General features: G+C 42.7%; 1 protein-coding gene across 2 annotated transcripts in view; it reads left to right on the top strand.

Moving 5' to 3' along the window:
- POLR3A (RNA polymerase III subunit A) overlaps positions 1-15697 on the top strand; it is a 50242-nt gene extending 34545 nt beyond the window's left edge. For both annotated transcript variants that reach the window (XM_075934729.2, XM_075934728.2), the window contains 10 exons: positions 1217-1303; positions 1396-1478; positions 4366-4536; positions 5242-5335; positions 5472-5564; positions 7261-7425; positions 7986-8150; positions 8515-8646; positions 10023-10155; positions 12459-15697. In XM_075934729.2, coding sequence (XP_075790844.1) covers positions 1217-1303; positions 1396-1478; positions 4366-4536; positions 5242-5335; positions 5472-5564; positions 7261-7425; positions 7986-8150; positions 8515-8646; positions 10023-10155; positions 12459-12604 — 1269 coding nt within the window. In that variant the 3' untranslated portion in view covers positions 12605-15697. The remainder of the gene's footprint in view (positions 1-1216; positions 1304-1395; positions 1479-4365; positions 4537-5241; positions 5336-5471; positions 5565-7260; positions 7426-7985; positions 8151-8514; positions 8647-10022; positions 10156-12458) is intronic.
- The last annotated feature ends 5178 nt before the right edge of the window (positions 15698-20875 follow it).

Here is a 20875-nt window from a genome sequence, read left to right as displayed (position 1 = left end):
TGGAGGCCTCCCCCCAAACCTCGATGAGGTACACGATCTCCGCACTAGACCAGGCGGGCTCCCGCCTCTTTCGGCTCCGGGCAGGCTCCTGAGAGCCGCCAGCCTGGTCCCGGGAAGAGGCAGGGGGCTGGGTGGCAGCGGGTGGCTGGCTCGTGCTGTGCCAGGTGCAGGGTCTGCTGGCTGGGTGCTGGTAGGCTTGCACCTGGCACAAGCACCGTAGCCAGACCGTGCCCCTTTAAGGGCTCCGGGCCAGGAGGGGGGCAGAAGAGTTTCCCTGGTTTGGCCCAGAGTGGCCACCAGGGCAAGCTAGGAAGGGCTAGCCTCCCACTAGTTCGAATTAAGTGGCTACACCGCCCTTAATTCGAACTACTTAATTCGAACTAGGCGTTAGTCCTCGTAGAATGAGGTTTACCTCGTTCGAATTAAGCGCTCCGCTAGTTCGAATTAAGTTCGAACTAGCGGTTTGTTTGTGTAGCGCCTATGAAAGTTAATTTGAACTAATGGCTGTTAATTCGAATTGTCTTTGTAGTGTAGACATACCCTCAGAGAGTTGTTGGTACTAGTAGTGGTTAACTATCTATATTATCTAGTCATCAGCACAATTGGCTGCCTCAGCAGAGAGGCCAAGGATTTAAAAGGACTGTGAAAACTGAATTGTCCTGTGTTGTGAAAATAGTTCTCCCAAGTCACTGCTGAGGTATGTTGACATGATAGTGGAGTTTGGAGAAGGTTGTTTTGCTACTGCTTATGCTGTTCCTGTTTGTATGTATGCAAGTGGAAAACTTAAACTCTGCAGGAACCATTAACTTTTAAAATAGTGACAAACTCACCAAGTAGTAATAGTGGCATATTCACATTAAATGAAGGGTGGGTCAGAAGGACAGGCATCCTCCAACATGGACTCTCTCAGGTTAGCAAAGTCAAAATTGTTTTTCAGTTTCTAGGCAGGTGCTGAGGAAGAATACTTACTATGTATTGGGACAAATTCCTGATGTAGCTGAAAAATCCGTGGCGGTACAGCAAAGGGCAACTGGGTTTTCAGTACCCACATTCTGTATGCATAGGTTTTGGAGTCCTCTTTCTCATAGTGTGCTTTGCTTATTTACTGCTGTGAAACAATTCTTTCAGATCTGTAACCATATAACATTCACGATAGTAGTGCTGCAATACAAGACTTGTATATTGTTGCATAAATATTACTTTTTTTAAATTTCAGGAGATTAAAAAGTTCATCAAAAGTGTTTCTGAAAAGATCAAGAAAACCAGGGATAAATATGGCATTAATGACAATGGCACAACAGAGGTAACTGTCTTCAGAGGGCCAACAACAAATTTACTTACAGTAAAGTTCCATAACCTATTGGATTTCTAACTTTTGTCTCATCATCTCTTCAGCCACGTGTTTTGTACCAATTGGATCGAATTACTCCAACACAGCTAGAGAAGTTTCTAGAGACCTGTAGGGATAAATACATGAGGTAAAATTTTGGGTATTGTTTTCTTCCAGTTAGCTTACATCAATTCAGTATTCACCACTTATTAAACAAGAGTTTATAACTGATTGACTTAAATCTGAATATGTTGTTGTTACAGTAGTGTCTAAAGGCCACATTGCACTAGGTGAGGGATGACTAAAATCCAGCCCAGGGGCCAAATGCAGCCCACTGTCACCTTCTGGGCTGCTAATCCCTCATTACCCAGCAGGATGTTCAAGCAAGCTACGGCCTCACGCGCCGCTCAAAGCGGCAAGCTGCTGGGGCAAGTGTGTGTCTGCTTGCGTGCCTCTTGTGGGGAGGCAGAGGCTCTCTGTACGCTGCTGCTGCCCCCAGCACCATCCTCACAGCTCCTATTGGCCAGCATTTGCAGGCATAGGCAACACACAGAGAACCACTGACCCCTTCACATTAGCGACCCCCTGGGCCACCGGCAGGGAGTCACCTACAATAAGTGCTTCTTGGTCAGAGCCTGCACCTGGCACCCTCTTCTGCACTCCCTCCCGTACCTCAAGTCACAGACCCCTCGTCACCCAAACTCCCTTCCAGGCCCTGCACCCAGTCTCCTGCCTTGAGCTCCCTCCTGCACCCAAACTCCATCCTAGACACTGCACTGCCTCCATTAATATAGTAGAAAAGTGTGACCACTTACAAAATCTTGGAGTGGCCTCTCTGCAGAAATTATTGCCCACTCTTGTGCTAAGTGCTGTGCAGTGCATAGCAAGAGACCTTGGCCAAAAGCCCTTAAACACACAAAACAGGTTGTGAGTCAAAGAAAGCTGGTAATAGTGTCACTGTTTGACAGCTGGGGAAATTGAGTTGCCAAAGGTCACATTGGCAGTTTGTGGCACAGTTAAAATTTGAGCTTTAGCTCAAGTGCCAGTCCAGTGCCTTAACCAGAATGCCATCCTTTCTCATTTATTTGTATTTTCTTCTTGAAGAAATAGAAGTAATATTTTGTTACTTTAAATATTTCTACATAAGAGACTTTAATATTTCCATTACTTCAGTCTTGAGCATCAATCCTCTCTTCTTGGCTCTGTAAAGAGCTATCTGCTTAAGCCACAGCTTGTGTATTCCATAGACCATCTTTATCTAAATGATTTAAATTGTCTCGTTTTTTTTCCACAGCTATACATTATTTTGTCATATCCTAAGGACTGTGGTTTCACAGCAGGTTCAAGTCAAAGGAGGTTGCAAATGTCAGGAGATACTAGTCAAATGCTACTTGTGGGAGTACAAGAAACACATAAGGGAAAATAGGAAAGTGGTAGCCATGTATAGACTTCTTTCCTCACAAGGTTATTGCAGTGGTAACCTTCATAGACTGAGAACATGTCTACAGTAGAGCGTAAAGCACCACAGCTGTACTAATGCAGCTGCATTGCTGTAAGATTGCTCATGTAGCCACTGTATGCTGACAGGAGAGAGGCATAATGAAACCATCTCCATGAGCAGTGATAGCTCTGTCAGCAGGAGAAGCTCTTCCCCTAATGTAGCACAGTCCATACCAGCACTTCTATCACTCACAGGAGTGGTTTTTGTTTTCAAACCTCTGAGCGATACAAGTTATACTGACAAAAGTGGTAGTGTAGACATGGTCTTAGTATTGAAGTAGTGTTCAAGTTAGGTCAATCGGAAGGCCATTACCACCTTGACGGTTAATCTTGGTTTATAAATTGTAGACAATAGTTATCTTCCATTTTGCACAGCACTGATCCTGAATCTGATACTCATTTCTGGGCAGTTGCTTCTATAACGTAAGAAAACACTGATAGTCTGAAGGCTCTTCTCTTTGTGTTATTCATTGTGAGTTGATTGATATGAAGAGAGAAGGGTCACAAACCTTGCGTTTTGGTTCATTGGTATATGAAAGAAGGGGACCTCTACTCTGCTTTACTACATGCATTGGTTATTTTCATAGCTTCTTGCTGCTAGGACAGTGGTTTTCAACTTTTTTTTTTCATTTGAGGACCCCTAAAATGTTTCGAATGGAGTTTTGCACCCTTTAGAAATGTGAGACATAGTCTGTGGGTTGCCATTTGAAAACCACCATTTTAGAAGCATTAGATTTATGTTGCAGATAATTAACAAGTAAACTGATTTTCTTGCCTGGAATTACTAGGTTGTGTTCACCAGAAATCATTACTCACGTACAAAGCATGTACAAACCTACTCCATGGCTTCTTTTTTTGTGTTAATAAGTTTGTATAGCCTTGGATGGTGATCAAGGTACACAAGTAAATTCTGGTTTTAATTAAGGTTTTGATGTAGTAATCTTCCCCTTGTGATTTATTCACAATGCTATAATTTTGGAATTTGGGCTTAGTTGCTATGAAACATTTATTTGTTAATTACATTATAGTTTTATCAGAAGCAGCACCATGCAGGACTTCTATCAGAACTGAGGTAGTCTTTCAGTACTGTCTCTGACAGAGACAGCTATACCGATATAAGTTTTTGAGTGCAGACCAGCCTTAATAACGGTGTTGTTGCTGCAATACAACCTGGTTGTTTGAAATTAACCAATGCTTCAGCTGAGCTGGAGTTCCCCTGCCACGAAGCTGGAATAGCCCCTTGCCCACAGTGGACAGGTGGCTGCTCCATCCCCACCCCCCATCAGTTAACTGGAACCAGTAAGCCTCACCCTTAATGGGTGAGGCTTACCAGTTAACCATTCACATCCCAAGCTTGTTCACAATCATCCATATAATGAACTCTTACTGTTTAGGAGCATTCTTGAGCAAATATATTTACAGACAGATGGAAAGACAGACAGATACTCATTTCTAAAATAAATAGATGAGCAGTTTGTTTTATTGTGTGTTTTTTGATCTGAAGGGTTTTCCCCCACCCTTGGTTTTCTTCTCAGGGCACAGATGGAGCCTGGCTCGGCAGTAGGAGCTCTGTGTGCTCAGAGTATTGGTGAGCCTGGCACACAAATGACTCTGAAAACGTTCCACTTCGCTGGTGTTGCCTCAATGAACATCACTTTGGGTGTTCCAAGAATCAAAGAAATTATAAATGCTTCCAAAGCAATCAGGTATTGAAACAACTTTTTTTTTTATTCCTCTGCTTTAGTGAAAAGTGATTAACCTGCAGCCCAGAGTAGCCTCTCCCTTACAGGACTATGCACGGTTTATGCTGTCAGATATGTAACTGTGATGAACCCAGTTACTCATCACATTTTATCTTAATCGGAAGAAAATCTCCTATTTCAGTCCGTCCAAAAAGGACTCTTCTATGGGCCAAACCACAAGATTAGGCAATCATTTCCTCTGAAAATGAATAATTTCATAACTGACTAAAGCAGAATGCTTTGTATCCAGAATATTGAGGTAAAGACTACAGACTGTCAACAGATTAGTCTACATCAGATGAGTCTAGCATGTGCAGTAATTAAAACACTGCTATATTTCTGATGTTCATCTTGAACTGTATTTTAGCGCTGCTACAGTAAACTCAGCAAATAAAAACGTCTTATAACCTCATGGAGTTTGTATACCTTGGAGTGTGAATTCCAATAACTGTGGTATTCCTCCAAACTTGAGGTAATTAAAGAATAATTTTCTTAAACTTTGTGTCAGTTTTGGGTACTGTTATTTCCTAGCAAGCAGCAGTTTCTTTGTCCTATTTGTCATGATGGAGGATGGTAATTGAGACTAACCACAGGAGCTAGGATGTAACAAAAAGATACTGTTTTATAATCTAGCTAGTAAATTTTATAGCTCTGTCTTACTCTGTGTAGCACACCTATTATCACCGCACACTTGGACATGGATGATGATTCTGATTTTGCCCGTCTAGTTAAGGGAAGAATTGAGAAAACCCTATTAGGAGAGGTAGGAAAATCTTTATTGTTGGTCCTACATTAAACTTAAAATTTCCAGTCTGTACTGTTGCCGACTCTTTGTTGTAGCAGATGATGACTGTTCTTGGAGAGATTCTAACTATGCCATCTGGATCTGTAACTTGCAGATTTCAGAGTACATTGAAGAAGTGTTTCTTCCTGATGATTGCTTTATACTGGTCAAGCTCTCACTGGAGCGGATTAGACTGCTGAGACTAGAGGTGAGCTTTCTGCATCTTGTTGACCAGTAAACTAGAACAAGCAGTGGTCCCTTTATCCACACTGGTTGATGCCATTTCCAGAGATGACAAGCTAGTCCCATCCGTACAAATTTGACAACTCCATTTAGTACTCAGATTTGGCAATTTGAGCCAGAGCTGGGAATAGCATAGGCAGCAAGTGTTCTGGTTTCCTGACCTATGTTAATGTCTGCATTTACAATTAAGTTGCACAGAATTATGGTACTCTTGTAAGCAGACCACTGCTAAAGTATTTTTCTCTTGAGCCTTCTGAGGTGAATAGCTGTTGGTCAGTGTGGCTTTTAGAATGCAGGTGTAGTTCTGAGAAAGTGAGTAAGGTAATTGTCACACTGTCTGGCGTAGCTCACATCTAGAAGTGTCTGTCTCGGGGCAAACTATCAAAACCAGGGCGGACAGCTCAAACTGGCGGAATGCTCTAAAATTAGATTTCATCGCATCATTAACAAATTTGAAGTGGATCACTGTAGCAGTCTCATCAGGGAAACACAGACAGTCTCCTTAAATGCTCCATCCAGGCAAGCTGGACTTAGTGATAAATGGTCACTGACACCAAACATCACACACTATTCAAGTTGCTTCCAGTCGAAAGAGACCAGTCAGTTACCCCAGATCTTACATAAAAATCAGCCCCCGTATCAGTCCTGTAACAACCTATCTAAATGTTTATTGAATAAGAAAAATAAATAACAGTTGTTTACAAGTTAAAGCAAGCAAACGCTTAACACGCTCAAGTTATCTATGATTCCTGAAGGTGACAGAGATGTAGTAATCTGTGACTTCAAAATGTCTTTGAGTGGAGCCTTTGCTTACTTGAGGGACCTCTACCTTTGTTTAATGTTTCTGGCCCTGTGAGTTAAAACAGCCAAGAGATGACAAATTCTCATGTGACCCTGTTTTATATCTTACATTTGGCCTTCCAGTTCATGAGACAAACCCTCCTTGTACATAGTATTTCCAAGGTCTGATAGGGCCATTCACCAATTCTGTGCACTATGCTGATTCTTAATGGCCCATTTAATCTTGATAGACCTCCTTACAGTGTGTGGGAGATGATTCCCATGCATGGATCCACAAGTTCAGAGCCATAAAGCCATACTGACCTCTTTGCTTAGAGCATGAGGGACAGGCGCTACAAGTGAGATTAATGCATGCAGCAACTTGTAAGCATTTCATAGAGTCTAAACACTAAGTATATTCTGTTAAGACAAATGCTTATGTTGAACAAAACTAACATACCAGTAAGCTGGTTTGGTTTCCCAACTACAAGGTTATCAGTTCTTAGCTAATGTGTACAGCCTGGCCAGAGCTGGCACTTGGTTTACCACTATCACAGTAATATCTCTTTTATTATTGACTGTCCTGGGACCAACACAACTGCAGCAGCGTGGCAAACCATTTAGTTCTGTGTCCTGTTCAATAAAAGTTCCTCCTTATGCAACACTACACTGAGACTCAAGCCTATGTGGACAATCTGCACAGGGGCATGTTTCGCTCTGAGAGTGATTTAGTGATGGTCTATGAACATTCTGTTGTTTAGACCCATCCCGCTGCAATAATATTTTAGTTGAGTGGAGCAGAAATTTGATTTCAGCAGAGCTGGAAGACTTTAACTAGTTAAAGAACATGTTTTAATAGTCAAGGAATCATTTTGCCACAGGTGAATGCAGAGACTGTGCGGTACTCTATCTGCACATCTAAGTTAAGAGTAAAGCCAGGGGATGTTGCTGTCCATGGAGAGGCAGTCGTATGTGTGACCCCTCGTGAGAATAGTAAGAGTTCAATGTATTACGTCTTGCAATCCCTTAAAGAAGAGCTACCAAAGGTAAGTAGACGTTCTTTCTTTTGCAGTTGGTAAGCACTTCAGATTGTATGTGGGAAATACTCCTATTTCTTGATTGCATTGAGTGTCCATGTGGTCTATGTAAACTGAAGATTTCTTAGGATATTTTTGTGGAGTATGTTTGATTGTAAGACTTTTGAAGATAAAAAGTGCTATGAGCACCAAATTTCCTACCACTCATAATAAAATCTGCCACATCTAGTCTAGGTTTAGAGACAGTTGCAAATAAAAATCTGTAATTGACAGGGTGTGTGCTGTGTGTCATACAGAGAAAGAGGAAAAGATCTCGTTTTCTGGACCCCAATTCAAAATATGGGGGCAGGAAGACAAGTTGTAAAAACAGTAATGTGGCGAATGCCCTTTCTAAATAGTAGACATCACACTGATGTATATTTTAATGATCAGACCACTGTGATATTGTAAGTGGAGTTTTTAGATCACTTTGAGGATTGATGTAAAGTCGTAAGATGTACATTTTTTCACCTTGTCTATTTAAAGCTCCGTGGACAAATTGAGTTTACACAGCTTTTTATTTTACAAAGATTGTAGTGCAAGGTATCCCAGAAGTGTCTCGAGCTGTCATTCATATTGATGAGCAGAGTGGCAAGGAGAAATACAAACTTCTGGTGGAAGGTGATAACCTACGAGCTGTCATGGCCACCCATGGAGTTAAAGGAACAAAAACCACTTCTAACAACACTTATGAGGTAATGCTCAAGAGTGTGTTATCACTACTTCTGGCTGCATCTTGATTCTCCTTATGCTCATTTACAGATGGCTAATGCAACGTAAAACTAATCCCTTCTATTTTCACAAGTAATCAGTGTGTATGTGTATAATCTAATTCAGCTGCAGACTTCAATTACTTTTAATGAGCAAATGTTTTATTAATTCAAGTCTTAAAAAAATAAGAAATGCTGGGGTTGATAGAAGCTGTATCTGAGGAAAATCACTTCAGATTTTTCTGGTTAGATCACTAAGAAAATCTTCAGTCCCATGTGCAAACAAAGAAATGCCTCAGTGCTTAAAGCATTTCTCCTCTTCACTTATCTAATTTGATTTCTCTTCTAGGTAGAGAGAACACTAGGGATTGAAGCTGCTCGAACCACCATTATCAATGAGATTCAGTACACTATGGTAAACCATGGTATGAGCATTGACAGGAGGCATGTTATGCTGCTATCAGATCTGATGACATACAAGGTAAGGTTTGTGGTGCATTCTTTTTGCTGTCACATTTGTCTCTTTATCCAAGTTAACTTTATGGAATCAATGGAAGAATTTTCATTTGAGGTTTATTAATAGGCTATATACCGAAATAACTGCTTATCACACTGACCCTTTTGACTGACTTCTTATCTCAAATTTAAAGGGTGATTTAATCCATAACTTGAGAACCGCAGTCTGTTTGAAAAGCTTCATTTAGAGGTTGGAGTGTCTTTATTTCACCCTGGAGGTCAACTAGTTGGCCCGTCCCAATAAAGAGCATAGTTTGTGTGGGCACCCAAGTATGTGCATCATTGTGTGTATCTGTTCATATATTTGAAAGCAGCAGCTGCGCTTCGTAGCAGAGAGCAGGGTAGAGCCCTTGCAAGTGGAAGCAGATTACATAATGGAGGATGGTTATAGCACTGGCCATGTTGATGCAATGTGAAGTGCTCCTTGGGGAAGGAAAATAGCTGCTCACACCCTTGCTAATGTGTGTGAACGTACATAATGGAGCAAATCCTTTCCCGTGTGTCGAGTGAGAATTGCAGGAGTATGTGGGGGCACTTTGCCCTTAGGGAAAGCAGCTAAGGACTTTTCTAAGGCGTTTCCTTGCTTCCCAAAGCTGCAGGGCAGTTACTGATGCACTCTTAGGACTCTAATAGCTTCTGTGCTGGTTGTGAAAGCTTTGCAAAATGTTGCAGCAAGTCGGCTGCCCCGCTTCATTGGAGAAGGGGCACAGAGCATAGTGTTGGCAAGCTTGTTGGATTTCCAGCATCTGCTTCTTTCTCTTACCCATCCGTCCCATATATCACAACTATACTAGTTCCACTAGGGTCACGGTGCTCTATAGCAACATGGATTTAGAAGCAGGATTAGATCTAATATCTTTAAATTCAAGTGGAATTTCTAACGTGACTAAAATGGGGGATTGGCAATATCCAGTCATTTTACACTTGGGGTCCAATTCATTGGCCAACGATAACTGACACTCTCAATTGAGTTCTTGATAGCAGCCTCTGCAAAGATTGGCTTTGTTTTGTTTTTAAGTGGTTGGTTAATAATTGAACATTTTTCTGTCATCCATAAGGCTCTTCATTTACTTGGCATCATACAGTTTCAAATGATTTGTAGCTGATCCTACTGCCTATGAATTTTTTGTTTTATTTAAACTTTCATTATTACCAAAGCCTTAAACCTTTAAAAGACTCCAAGCATGAAGCACCGGAATAGAGGCTACGTTCTAGACTATTAGACTTGTTCAGTACTGTTAAAATAAACTACGTATCGGCTTACTTTAATTCGTCAATCAATTAAACTGAAACCCTGGACTGACACATGACTGACTTTTTTCTGTTTCTGTATTGATTTAGGGTGAAGTCCTGGGCATTACTAGGTTTGGGCTGGCAAAAATGAAAGAGAGTGTGCTAATGCTGGCTTCTTTCGAAAAGACTGCAGACCATCTCTTTGATGCTGCCTACTTTGGGCAGAAGGATTCCGTGTGTGGTAGGTATTTTAGGTTAGACTGTAGCATGTGGAATTCATTCAGCCTCAGCAAAATGCTCTTAAAACTGTGTGTGTGTTGCCCACCTGCCAGAGCTTTCTGTGTACCTCCTAAAACACAAAAATGAAACTAGATCATATATGATGGAAGCTTAGAAGTGAGGCTAGATAACTCCTATGGACACTGCCCTAGGAGCCACATTCTGTTTCCACCCAAAGATATTAAAATCAGTTATTAAAGCCAGCCTGTACAGCTTGGGATTCAATTTCTTCCTTGGGATTTTTTCCCTCTAACTAAATGAAATAGCAGGAAATAGTCTCTCTCCTCAGTTATCTGCCAAGATCAGTTTTCTTGTGTTCATTGTACAAGTAGTTGACCATTACTAAGACCTAAATGAAGGGAAATAGTTCCCAATTTCTGGTTTTAAGTTCCCTATTTGTTTGTTCCGGCCAGACCTCCCTGGTCCGGCACCCTCGGAACCTGACCGGTCCCGGACGAGGGATTTTGCCAGATATGGGGAGATTATATCTGACCTGCTACTTGCCCCTCCAGTCCTGTCCCCACTGCCGGCCTCCTGCCCCCGCTTGCCAGCGCCGCTGCCCTGCCAGTTTCCCCTTTTCCCTTCTCCTGTCCCCCGCTAAGCCAGGCAGCCTAGCTCCTGGCTTCACCTGGCAGCTCTTTTGTGGCGCACCAGGGCAGCCCCACTGCAAGGCATTAGGGTCCTGGATGTCCCAGGCAGAGCTGCTGCAGGGAGCCCAACTGCAGCCTTCCACGGGGACCCTGGTCCTGGAACACCTGTGGTCCTGTCAGACCACGGATGTTGCTGGACCAGCGAGTCCCAGTTAACAGAGGTTCAGCCTGATATGTAGAGCCTTTTGCTTTGAATAATGAATAATTATGATGGGTTTCATCAACTGCAACAAGACAAACCAGAAGGCTGAAGGCCTTGATCTCTTAGGCACTCAGAGGCCATGGGGGGCGGGGGAAAGCAAGGTATAAACTCCTAGAGAGGACTCTTGTTCCAACAAATAAAAGCTTTTTAATTTATCTTCAAAATGTGCATGCATATCTATAGGCTCAAAGTATTGAATTCATATCAGTAGCAGCTTTCTCTTACTCCACTCAATGGAGGTTGAAGTGAAGGCTCAATGGTAAACTTGTTTCATCCTGAATGGCATGGAAAAGAAAACGTTTAGCTCCAAGTCCCCTCTGACTGCGATAATTTCCCTCTCCCTTAATCAATATTGTCCTAAGGACCTTTCCATGCTGTCCCCTTCATGTAACAGTTTAGTTCAAATAAGAAAATGGGATGGACAAAACATACAATTACCTCATTTCCAAATGTAAAGAGGTGTTACATTTTTTTCTTACAAGTAAACTATGCACAATTACATCATCATATGAGTAGGAAATAAAAGCACATAGCCATTTTGGTTCGAAGGGTTCTCACGTTATTCCTACTCATTATTATCATTATTATTTATTGTAATGTGTTGGGTCCTCATTCATAAGCCAGGATCTCATGATGTTAGATTGTAGAAACTCCAAAAAAATACAACCAGTCAAGTAGCTACAACATTGCTTTTATTTTTGTGTACAGTAGTAGTTTAAATCTTTGAATACATAGTCATTGAAGAGTGTTCTAGGAGTGTGTGTCTAAAACACAGTAATACAGCACATTGCATCAACACAGCATGTATTGCATGCATTTGTGGATTTACTTCCAAACCATATGCTAACTGACACATCAAAGGCATTGAGGCTCACCTGAGGGCTAAATCCATGGCAAGAGTGATAGCTTGCAAAACATGCACTTCTGAGCCATCAAAATGCAAAAAATATAATGAGAAGAGCTATCGTGGTGAGATACTCCAGACTTCCTTCCACTTGAAAATCTGTCAGCCAAAAAGAACCTGATCTGGCTGCACAAAAGCCTTGCTGCCGTGACAAACAGTAGAAAGGTCAACATTCAGGATAAATTCCCCACAGAGTTTGGTTTGTACTTAACAATAGGCAGTGCCTTGTCCACTGTAAATTCCACTGTCAAACAGAAAGCTATAAATCCATATTATAACTGAAGCTCCTTCACTGCAGCTGGTTGTTTTTTTCTCCTTGGAAAACATGTTTGCCATTTATTAGTTGTGATGAGCATCTTGCTTAACTCTGTCTGCTGGAAAGCACTTTTGACATGTTTGGCTTTCTATGTAAGGTTTGAACAAGTTTTTGCTCTAAGGATGTATACAGAGGAGAATCAGCAGAGCAAGTAATTTTGGCAAGCTTTTAGTCACTGTGTTTTCTCTCCTAGGTGTTTCTGAGTGTATCATCATGGGAATTCCCATGAACATCGGAACAGGACTCTTCAAACTGCTGCACAAAGCAGACAAGGAGCCAAATCCTCCTCGGAGACCTCTTATTTTTGATAACGAATTCCATATTCCACTTATCACATAGGAGCTGGGAAACACCAATTTGGAAGAACTTGAAATAAAGCTCAAACTAAGGTTTTCACTACACGTATCTCAGATAGTTGGAGCTGTGACCAGGCAAGGGAAATATTGTTGCCAGAGTCGGCAGTGCACTGTGTTGATACAGATTTTTAAAGGAGATACTCGTCTAGACAGAGAACTAAAAATCAGGTCTAAAATGAATGTCCATTGACTATACTTCATTGTTAATGTTTAAGAAGTTTCCATGCTACAAATAGTAAAAGCAGCAACACACTGGCTGGAAGAAAGCTGGAGGAATTACGTGATTTATGATAAATACTCCCAAGATTTGGTGGATGCAGTGTAGTAGAAATTGATTTTCTATTTCTTAGATCATCACATATAAAATCATCCATTTTCTGAAAGATGTACTCAACTTCTTGGTGTTGGGAGTTGAAGCACAGATGCAATTTCATTGGTGCCTTTAGAAGTGGAAGTTTTTGGACTGCTACCTCTAGAGGGTCATTAGTAGAACTGGTTAAATGACTACAAAAGATGCATATAAGGTGGTTGAAGCTAAGAATTATATGTTAAAGCAGTAAGATAATGAAGGATGGCAAGATTTCAATCTAATAATATTCTTTACAAAAGAAATATAATTGTTGTTCGGTTTTACAAGATGTATTGGTCCATGCAATATAAACAAGCAATGTAAGCAATTTGTCTGCAAAAAAGAGCCTTTTGCTCAGGGAGACAATGTGTCCTTTATGTTGAACCTACTAACTGAGATTAGCATTTTGCCAAAGTAAGACATCATTAAATAGTGGCAGAAATATACTGCCTTGTGGCCTGAAAACCATCTCTGCAGGTCCTCTTTCCTCTCTCACTTTTTGCTGCCTTATTGAGCTTGCCAAGAGGTATAGCATTACTTCAGGTGTTCTCAGGACAAGGCTCAAGGAAAATCAAGTAGCCTGTGATGGTTTGTCATTAGATGTTGTTTTCAGAGGGGGAAGTAGAAGGTGCTACTTTGATTAGTGATTTTTCCCACCCAAAGAGTGGATGATTGCTGCATATTCATGGTCTACTGGCCTGCAGACATGAAGGCTTCTTGCAAGCAAAATCCTGGTAGCAACAGTAGTAGTCAGGATAATAAGTGTATTGTCCCAATTATTCATGATATTGACTAACTGTTTTTGGGTTTACACTAAACTTTGACAAGTGGGGGAAGCTGGACATGTGGGAGCCATGCGTGAGACACATGCGTCGTGTGTGAGGATGTAGCACTAAATCTAGAGGAAGAAAAAAGTCACACCATGGGCATTTGAGAAATCTTAAGTTTTGTAGTGTACGAATAGCCATTTAAGATTCATGCAGTATGGTGGGATACTGTCTCACTCCTACAGTCCTGTCCAGAGGTTGAGTTTGCTTTTATCCGTACTACTGAGCGATTTTCTCTGTTCGGTGTCTTGAACAAATCTCTGTAAAATCTGATCTCTAAATATGCCATTTCTAAAGATGAGGAATGAGCACTAGAAAGTTGCATCCAATGCCCAATTCACAACACCTTGTATGCTTGCCCAAATGCAAAGGAGGGAATGTATTAGTAAAAATACAAGAGAATCAGACTTTGGGAGGAACATACCAGAAGACCAATTCACTTCTGTTTTGCTTGTGTAATGTGAGTGACTGAATATTGCCATTGTTAATAGAAAACAGAACCCTCTCTAAGTTTGGTGCAAAATTGTACCTTTTGTATTATGGTTTCCATAAACTCTCCTTATACTAAATTATTATTCACTGCTGTATTTTCCTCAGAGATTCTGTTCCAGTGAGGATTTAATGGAGTTTATAGAATGTGAAGCAAAGCTGGCATTAAAGTTTGAGAGAAGGCTTTGTGTACAAGAATGATACAAAGCTAACTTTTGTTCATGGTATAGCATATGTTATATTGCTGAAACTAAGCATGTGGCAGCCTTATTTTTGTAAGTCAGCAAAGGTTCTTTGAACTTTGTTTTTGTTTTTAAAACGAGTAAAGTAGAAAAGTCATCTCACGTCTGGAAATTAAAACCGAAATAGAGTTCCTTTTCGTTCCCTTTAACCCACTGGAGTTAAAATAATGCCTTTACTTTCCCTTTAACTTATTGGAATAATCTTTAGACTGAAGATCCACTTCAACTAGTGCATATAAATTCAGTCTTCCTGAATGTACACTAGTGATGTAAGGGAAAAGTGTGAACTTTTAAGAATTGGTTGGTTGGTTTTTGGTAAACAATATTGCCTGGAAGCAGGCACAGCAAATTTGCTTCAAACACCTTCATTAAATTTGGTCAGGATGGAAAGGAACAGGACAGCCTTCAGAGCAGCGTTCTTCTAAGGCTAAGATAGTACAGACCTGAACAGAAGCCAGCTCACTGTCTAACCTGCCATTTGCCTGAGTGTGTCCAGAGGTGACTCAGTCTCTGGGATGAGATGCATGTGCACTGTGATATCTATCACATGCAGCAGCTACTTGAAAGACATAGTTATGTGTTAAGAGACCATCAGCCTTTCTGTCTGTAGCATCTGAGAGGAAGCAGTGATGTCTGTGTGTGGAGGAGGATGTACTAAAAGTAGACGAAAGGAAAAAACCTAGATGAAACGCTCTATATTGCTACCCTAAAATGTGAATCTGCAGCTTTAGGCAAGCTACTGAGGCATATCCATGTGTAGATTCAGGCAGGGTAAAAGGGGAGAGATTTGGATGGCTAAAAATGAGCAGTGTAAAAATTGGTACTCACGTCATTACAAGCCACTTTAAAATATTTTGAAAGCAATAGCAAAATGCAATCTTGAGAGTAAATATGAATACTTCAGCTGGATGGCCCTCTGGTGGACCAGTTGATCTATATCAAATTATTTGCGGGAGGGATATTGCAAGGATGCGATGAAGGCATAAATTGCGGGATAATAAACTCCTTCTTGCTGCAGATAAATACTTGAGTATAGCATGGAAAATTCTTGGAATACTGTACTGTATTGCTATGTATAAAGATTTTCTAAAGATGTAATTTTGTTGGGCCTCGTATAGCTTCAGTTTTTTGTAAATATGCATAATAAAGCATTTACTAACTTTTCTGTGTTCTGTTCTAAGCATGCGTTAGTGGTCTTTATTAAGTTAAATCTATTAGTCGCTTATCCTGACAATGAGAGGAAAAAGGAACAAAGGCAAAGTTGAAATTGTAGGCGATGAACAAGTAGAGTTCAATACATTGAAAACAAGAAAATTCATTTGCTTTTGATTCATATATGGGAAGTGTTGGAGCTGCAGGCATTTAAATTCAACCTGCTGCAGTGCATTTCTGCAGCTTATCTTTGATGTCAAATCACATCTTACTTTTAGAAGACACTGCTGACCAAAGCTCTGTGTGACACCTTACGAGTACATGGGAATTCATGTCAGCAATGTAAAACCTGTGAGTCAGTTCATGAATACTAAAGAGAAACTAACCATTCCAAAGCTTTCACAAATAGTCCGATTTTAGAAACCAATTGAAGTGGATACGTAGTGCAAGATCCAGATACAAACAGAGTTTGACACATTAGTGTTGAATGCCCCTCCTAGCCAGACTCTGTATTTGACTGTCTGTTGAACCAAAAAAACTGAATATAGCTATAAAAGTAGCAAAGGGAAATGCAAAATTAATGTTTAATGACTTGCTAATCAATCTTATATTAGTTTTCTATCTTGTCAAGTAAATAAAATCAAGCTAATGGTATTGATTTTGTTTCTAAGCAGTTATTTGAGGGGGTTATGGTCAATTCAATAAACCCAAACTAAATTTCACAAGACTTCGTGACATCCTGATGAGTCACCATCATCCATATTTCTCACTTCATTTTTAAAACCAAATTGATGTTGCAGGATCGTCTCAATTTTCATCAAACTCATCTGGTTGTGTCTAATTAGTGGGATGTGTAATTGTTTCAAATGCTGACTTTATTGTCCAACCAAAGTCCCAACAATGGGACCCACCGGAGCAGTAAGTTAAACTTTCAAAGGTATTTCCTTTTGTGATGTGGCTTTAGGCGTGCCTGGTTAACAGTCGAGAACGTAGCATTTCAGATGGCAAAGGTATCATTGCAACATGGCTTCAGGTGGTGGTCGCTGAGCTGTCTCGTGTCCCACTGGCCTTCTAGGCCACGCTCCCCAAGCAGACTTTCACCTTCCATGAAACCCTTCACTTCCGGTCTTCCCTAGGTCCAGGCTTGCCCTCGGTGCTGGACTGTAGTCTGACCAGCCGGCAGGGCTAAAGAGAAGACTGGGAGCATGGAACACTGACTTCCAAGTCAATATTCTATAGACAAATTAGACAACTATTCATTGAAATGTCGTGGGGCGGGAGCTTTCCCAACCAGCTCTACTACATAGGCTTGTCCTGGAGCCCCCCTCCTCTGCCATCCTGCCCCATTCGCTCACAGACTGTCCCCCCTCTGCCCTTCTAAGGAATGAAATCTGTCTCCTTTCTCACCTACAGCAGTGGTCACCAACCGGTAGATTGGGATCGAGTGGTAGATCTTGGAGCCTCTGGCAGGTGATCCTGACAGGTTTGGCCAGGAGCCTGTCAACTGCTTGCACTTCATCTGCTCCCCCTCTCAGCACTGCCGTGCTGCTCCTGCCCTCTGGAGGTGCCCCTCGCTCGTGGGAGCCTCCTGCTTGTTGTGCAGGGCATGAAAAGAGGAGGCCGTGAGGTGCTGATGTCATGGTGCCCCTCCCTCCATTTCTGCAGAGCAGAGTGGGTGCAGAGAGTGTGCTGGCTGCTTTTCAGAGTGGGGCAGGGGCAGGGTAGGGGTGAGCCTGCCTTAGGCCCCTGCACCCCCACCCAGGAGCCACCTGAGGTAAGCAGTGCCCAGCTGGAGCCTGTATTCTGAACCTGGGCCCTGGTCCTGAACCTCTCTTGCACCCCCAAACTCCTGCCCCCAACCTGATGAAAGTGAGTGAGGAAGGGGGGGGCAGATGGAATGAGTGGGGTGGGGCCTCGGAGAAGGGGCAGGCAGGAGGGTAGTGCAAGGGTGTTTGGGTTTGAGGTAGATCCTGGATTGCACTAAAATTCAAAAAGTGATTTCGCGCTTCAAAAGATTGGAGATCGCTGCCCTACATGTTAGGGGGCAAAGATCCCAGCTGCTCTAATGGCCTGTCCTTAGGGGGGGCATTTGGTAGAGCAGAATCCCTGGTCCCTCTGGGCTGCTCCAAATGCAGCACGGAGGAGAGAGCTGCTGAGAAGATTGGGGCCCGCAGGGATGCGAAGGTGCTAAGGCCGCTCCTGCCCCTGTTGGTTCTCAGCAGCAGTTCATCTGATTTCCTGACTTGGGGAAGCAAACGGACTGTGGGAGCAGGCAGGAGAGATGTGGTGGGAGAGTGTTAGTGGACGGGGGGACTGAGGGGACTCTAGGGCAGGCGCTGAGCCGTGGTGTGGGCACAGAGCATTAAGGGGTGCTGCCCCCGAGAGACTTAAAATGCCTGGGGAACCCTGCTGCAACCCCCAGCGGTGCAGCAGGGCTAGAGCAGCTTCCGCAGCTTGCTTCCAACAGCTGCCAGCGTGGGTGCCCCCGCTGCCGGGGGCGGGTCTCCATGCACTGCTTCCAGAAGCTGGGGCAACACACAGTGTGGAGCCACCGAGCCCCGTTCCCTCCAGCGCTGCAGGGACACACGTGCCAGCAGCTGAGAGGAGCAAGCAGCAGGAAGCTGCTGTAGCTACGCTGCACTGTTGGTGGGGGTGGTGGCCGTCACTGTGAGTGACAGGTGGGGCTAGAGCCATACTGTGGGGGGGAGTGTGCAGGAGCAGCAGAGGCTCAAGACACAGGGGGGTGTCCAAGGCAAGTGTGGCACCCCCCACCCTCCAAAGCCTTCACACTCCCCCCCCCACACACACCTGCCCGTCCTAACCCCAAACTCCCTCCCCCCTCCAGCGCCAGAGCTTCCTCCCAGAGCCTGCGCCTTGTACTCCAATCCCTGACTCCAGACTGGAGCCTCACCCCCGCCTGCACCCACACTCCCTCCTAAATCCTACACCCAGGACCCCTGCCCCAGGCCAGAGCCAGCACCCAAACTCCATCCTGGAGCATGCACCCCTTACCCCTTCTACACCCAAACTCCCTCCTAGAGCCTGCAGCTGCTCCTGCCCCCCCCCACCCCAATTCCCTGCTCCAGACCAGAGCCTGCACCCAGCACCCAAACTCCCTCTCTGAGCCTTAGGCAGGTGTGGGGGGACCTTGAAGAGGGGAGGGTTGCAGGCTCTGGACATTCTGGGAACCACCAGCATTTCTTCAAACCTACCATCCCTGTGTGTCAGTCAAAGGGGCTGGCTAAGAGTAGGAAGAAGGGATAAGAGTAAATCTCCTCTCCGTGAGCGGAGGGTTGCCGGTATTCGTTTTAAGAGTGACCTGGGGAATATTCCCATCAGACATGCAAGGCTGAATTACATGACTTTAACGTGTTTCCCAGGCTAGTTCTGACATAGGTATACAAACCTGACCCCCTTATCACTGTTGCACAAGAGGCTCATAACAAACTAGTGGACTAAGGCCTCCCAGTCTCTGTCCTTGACACATTCACTTTGACTGTTCCCTGAGTTGTATTGAATACAACGAATATTTAGGGTGAACGTGTTGTGCAAAGAAAAATGATCTGTGCTAATAAATTACAATAAACTACGGAAACAAGAGCAAAACTTCCTGGGGAAGGTGCTATGTAGCAAGTACAATCGACAGAGTATGAGTTTTTTCTAGCAAATAGATCATTCACCGTTTTGTAGATGGAAAAACGAAAAGCCAACATTTTTGAGGTGTCAGTAAGCTGGCAAAGCTGCATCCACAAGCTATGTCATGGTGCCTACATTAAGTTAAATGTAATTAATAGGATATGATCTTCCCCGTGTGTTACCTCTGACTGGAAGGGCACGTCTACACAGCAGGGCTAAGGCCAAAATAAGCTATATAACTTGAGCTACAACAATTGCGTAGCTTAAGTTGAAATAGCTTATTTCAGCTTTTGGCGCTATCTACACAGCATGAAGTCTGAGATAGCGTACTCTTCCTCCGACTTCCCTTACTTCTCATAAAGTGAGAGTTACAGGAGTCGGCGTAAGAAGTCCTCTAGCTCTCACTGTTATCTCAACATTATGTTGAAATAACTGCTTGTAGTGTAGATGCAGACTGTTATTTTGGAATAATGTCAGTTACTCCAAAATAACACTGCTGTGTAGACGTACCTGAAGGGACTTCAAGATGTCTTTAAGCCAATCCCCTGAATTCAAGGCAGACTAGACCAGTGTTTCTCAACCAGTGATATGAGTACTCTTAGGTCTACTTGAGAGAAGTCTAGGGGGTATGTCAACACAACTGAAACTTGGAGAAAACTGAATCTTTGTTTTAAGTTTTACAGCGCTTTATTATTTTTGTACTTTTTACACCCCAAAATGTCATCACCCACCCGGCTCCGATTAAGTTGTTTAAACTAATGTATTGCAATGGTAGAAAAAAATATTGTGTGTCTGAAAACTGTAGGTCCTGGGGGATACTTCTTTTTAAAGGGGTACTTCATAAAAAAAGAAACACTGAGACTAGACCATCCTAGATAGGTGTTAGTCTAACCTGCTCTTAAAAATCTCCAATGATGGAGATTCTACAATCCCTGTAGGTAATTTATTCTAGTGTTTAACCACCCGATTGCAAGTTTTTTTCTAATGTCCAACCTAAACCTCCTTCGCTCCATAAAAAGCAGTGAAGTGAAAGGTGGAGCTGTCAATCACAGCTAATGCAAGCAAATTGATTAACGAAATGCAAACGATTAAAAGGCACAATTAAGCTGTTTTAATAGCACTGTTAATAACAGAATACAAATTTAAATGTTACAGTTACAGTGGGGGAGGTCCAGGTTGGACATTAGGAAAAACTATTTCACTAGGAGAGTGGTGAAGCACTGGGATGGGTTACCTAGGGAGGGGGTGGAATCTCCATCCCTAGAGGATTTTAAGTCTCGGTTTGACAAAGCCCTGGCTGGGTTGATTTAGTTGGGGTTGGTCCCGCCTTGAGCAGGGGGCTGGACCTGATGACCTCCTGAGGTATCTTCCAGCTCTATGATTCTAAATGTATTGTCAATATTTTGGATGTTTTTGCACAATTTCAAATATATTGATTTCAATTATCAACCAGAATACAAAGTGCACAGGGCTGATGTTATATTGCAACAGTGCTATACAAATACCTGTTCTCACTCTGAGGTGACCTTATAAATAAGAAGCAAAGCAGCATTGTCTGC

Source organism: Pelodiscus sinensis, chromosome 8 (assembly GCF_052426305.1).
Source record: "Pelodiscus sinensis isolate ZL-2025 chromosome 8, ASM5242630v1, whole genome shotgun sequence".
NCBI lineage: Eukaryota > Metazoa > Chordata > Testudines > Trionychidae > Pelodiscus > Pelodiscus sinensis.
This window is presented reverse-complemented; position numbering and strand designations above follow the sequence as displayed.